The sequence below is a fragment of the Ciona intestinalis genome, unplaced genomic scaffold, assembly GCF_000224145.3.
Source record: "Ciona intestinalis unplaced genomic scaffold, KH HT000181.2, whole genome shotgun sequence".
NCBI classification, from domain to species: Eukaryota; Metazoa; Chordata; class Ascidiacea; order Phlebobranchia; family Cionidae; genus Ciona; species Ciona intestinalis.
In genome coordinates this window covers 28,910-32,476 of record NW_004190503.2, presented here as the reverse complement: position 1 = coordinate 32,476, position 3,567 = coordinate 28,910, and the positions used below count along the sequence as shown (strand labels likewise).

The 3,567-nt window shown below is 42.6% G+C and overlaps 1 protein-coding gene across 1 annotated transcript in view; it reads right to left on the bottom strand.

Annotated features, from left to right (window-relative positions):
• Nucleotides 1-4: 4 nt before the first annotated feature.
• LOC100185718 (triple functional domain protein-like) overlaps nt 5-3,567 on the bottom strand; it is a gene marked incomplete at its 3' end in the record, with an annotated part of 10,505 nt that continues 6,942 nt past the window's right edge. The window contains exons 21-30 of the mRNA XM_002124967.4: nt 2,637-2,768; nt 2,490-2,578; nt 2,338-2,438; nt 2,188-2,279; nt 1,951-2,131; nt 1,686-1,823; nt 1,150-1,279; nt 773-898; nt 277-444; nt 5-118 (exon numbers count right to left, since the gene is read on the bottom strand). Coding sequence (XP_002125003.3) covers nt 5-118; nt 277-444; nt 773-898; nt 1,150-1,279; nt 1,686-1,823; nt 1,951-2,131; nt 2,188-2,279; nt 2,338-2,438; nt 2,490-2,578; nt 2,637-2,768 — 1,271 coding nt within the window. The remainder of the gene's footprint in view (nt 119-276; nt 445-772; nt 899-1,149; nt 1,280-1,685; nt 1,824-1,950; nt 2,132-2,187; nt 2,280-2,337; nt 2,439-2,489; nt 2,579-2,636; nt 2,769-3,567) is intronic.

The following is a 3,567-nucleotide window of genomic DNA, read 5'->3' as shown; positions in this document are numbered from 1 at the left end:
AAATATATTTAGTTTTTCCCGAATTATCTTTCGATTCTTTACAAACAATTAGATTAAGTTCGAACAAAAACAGATGTCGTTCTCGACCTTTCCTGATTAATTGCTTTGTGTCAACCACCTGGAGCAAACATAGAAACAATATAAATAACTAATCATGCTACCGGGCCACCAATCATAATGTTTACAAATTGCCCGTTAATGCTGTAGCATCTGCCATGCATAGGAATATGTTTGCGCAAACTTGTGGAAAAGTTTATTCCAAACACAACAATGCACCTGAAATGTTTCTTGCATGACGATCTCGCCAAGTTGCGCAACGTCGCCGGCGAACCCGGTCATCATACTCAAGTGAAGGGCATCATTGGCACGACGTGGCACGGACAACATGACCTCCAAACCATCGTTGATCTCGCTTATCTCGCTCTTACAACACGATGCCAAGTCCTGGGGGGTGGGTGGTTGTAGTAAGTGAAGATTGGAACGATTCAAGCCTAATGCCACCATTGTGGGTGTATGTGTCTTTGGACACACTTAACTACAATTGCTCCAACCCACTGGTCACTAGTTATCAGCCATACATAAAAACAATCACCCACAAAGTTACATACGTGGTAACTCGTTACCTACGGGCACAAGGTGTATGAAACAGAACACCCGTGTTATAATGACTGTTGTTGTAGTCATACAGAAAAACAATTCCTCACAAAGTTACATAAGCGATAACTTTTAAGCGAGCAGATTGTGTTTAAAACAACATGCACACGACCCGTACCTTTAACAAGAGTTGATATTTAGTGATCCGCTGCACGGGTTTGATGAGGAAAGATGAAATTGAATCCGGAAGATTTTTGTTCGATTGGATTGTTTGAAAGAAATCGCCGCCATGTTCCATCAACACCTGTGTGTGTGGGTGGTATATAATTTGAGTTACAAATATATGCTACGTGTGTTCAATGTTAGTGCTGGTTATGCATGTCCTTGTATTAACTTATTTCGCCCAACAATTACGCATTGCGAGGCAACAACATATGTGACGCTTCTAGGTGGCTATTTAAGTTTCATATATTTTGTTATTGTTTGTAGTAAACATGAAATGCAATAGTGAACGTGTTGTTGGGAATATATGGGGTAGATGGTTTACCAACAAACCTGGTTCGAGGTTGGTTTGTTCTGGCAGTAAGTAACATAGAGGTTGAAATGAGATGCCCATGTAACAAAGCAATGACCAAGATCACCTGGAAGCTGCTCGAACTTCTCCAATTCTTTCAAGAAGATCTCACTAAAAGGGAGTAAACTGAATTAATAAGGCCACACCACGAAGCCACACCACGAGGCCACACCACGAAGCCACACCACAAGGCCACACCACGAAGCCACACCACGAGGCCACACCACAAAGCCACACCACGAGGCCACACCAAGGAAGCCACACTACAAGGCCACACCACAAAGCCACACCACGAGGCCACACCAAGAGGCCACACCAAGAGGCCACACCACGAAGCCACACCACGAAGCCACACCACGAAGCCACACCACGAGGCCACACCACGAGGTCACACCACGAGGCCACACCACGAGGCCACACCACGAGACACACCACGAAGCCACACCACGAGGCCACACCACGAAGCCACACCACGAGGCCACACCACGAAGCCACACCACGAGGCAACACCCCATACCTATGGAACCGATGCAACTCCACAATATTCCCGAATATGACGTCCGTTTGCCCCCGTAATGCGCTCGGCATCGCTGGATTGTCGTCATTCATTTCCGACATGTAGTTTGTGATGCAACAATCAAGGTCCTTCACGTAACTGCATCGGTATTGGAATAATGATTAAGTTAATATTGGTTTAGTAGCACTTGGTGTGTTCGGTTACGATGCAACGAGAATCGTCCAACAATATGAGTGCTAGATTCATAGAAATAGCATAAACTCACATCCGTTCAGTTTGTAAGATTTCTCTCATAATCTTATTTTGCCGACTCATGCTTTCTTTGTCTTTGGATTGTTGCTGAGTTGCCGACTTAAACGACGAACTTTGACCCCGAAACTGTGCGTCCGGTGATGTCATTGAACCACTAGATGATGATAGAGTTCCGTAGCCTGACGATAGCGAACCTTGGATGGAAATATTATAAAAATATACAAGAAATATATAACATATCTATGTTTACCCGTTCGTGACGAAATCGACAATTCCTCAAAATTCGGGACAAATTTTTCAGATTTTCGATAAAATTGAATTCTCCGAACAAAATCTGTGTATCTATGACATCATAGATGGTTAATATGACATCATAAGGTTTATAATTATGACATCATACCTGCTGGTTACGGAGTTTTGTAATTGTTGGATCGTGGTCGCAGACGATCGGTCGCGCTCGATCATGGACGACGACATCGCGTTGAACGAAGATAATCGACTCTGTGATGTCATAATGTAAACAACAACATGCATTATGACATCACAACTTACCTTAATCGACTCCAACATATTAGCGTGTATCTTCACGTGGACGTCTTGATCCGGTTTCTTGGATGATAAATTTGCCACGTATGGCTCGCCTGTGATGTCATAATGGTCAGTGTGATGTCATAATAGCCACTTACGATGTCATAATACCTGTGGTATGCAACCATTTTAACATTTCATCCACAGCATCTTGATATTGTTGCCACCGATGCATCAGCGAGCTGCAAGAGTTCCATAATTGTAAAACTTTATTTTCTCGTTGAAGCAAATCTTCTAAAATACCTGTGGGGGGTTTGTTGTTATAAAGGGTTGGTGCAACTTATATAAAGAGGGTTGGTGCACCTTATAAAGAGGGTTGGTGCACCTTATATAGAGGGTTGGTGCACCTTATATAAAGAGGGTTGGTGCAACCTTTATAAAGAGGGTTGGTGCAACCTTTATAAAGAGGGTTGGTGCAACTTATAAAGAGGGTTGGTGCAACTTATAAAGAGGGTTGGTGCAACTTATATAAAGAGGGTTGGTGCAACTTATAAAGAGGGTTGGTGCAACTTATAAAGAGGGTTGGTGCAACTTATATAAGAGGGTTGGTGGGGGTTATTAAAAGGGTTGGTGCAACTTATATAAAGAGGGTTGGTGCAACTTATAAAGAGGGTTGGTGCAACCTTTATAAAGAGGGTTGGTGCAACTTATATAAAGAGGGTTGGTGCAACTTATAAAGAGGGTTGGTGCAACCTTTATAAAGAGGGTTGGTGCAACTTATAAAGAGGGTTGGTGCAACTTATAAAGAGGGTTGGTGCAACTTATATAAAGAGGGTTGGTGCAACTTATAAAGAGGGTTGGTGCAACTTATAAAGAGGGTTGGTGCAACTTATATAAAGAGGGTTGGTGCAACTTATATAAAGAGGGTTGGTGCAACCTATATAAAGAGGGTTGGTGCAACTTATAAAGAGGGTTGGTGCAACTTATATAAAGAGGGTTGGTGCAACTTATATAAAGAGGGTTGGTGCAACTTATAAAGAGGGTTGGTGCAACTTATATAAAGAGGGTTGGTGCAACTTATATAAAGAGGGTTGGTGCAACT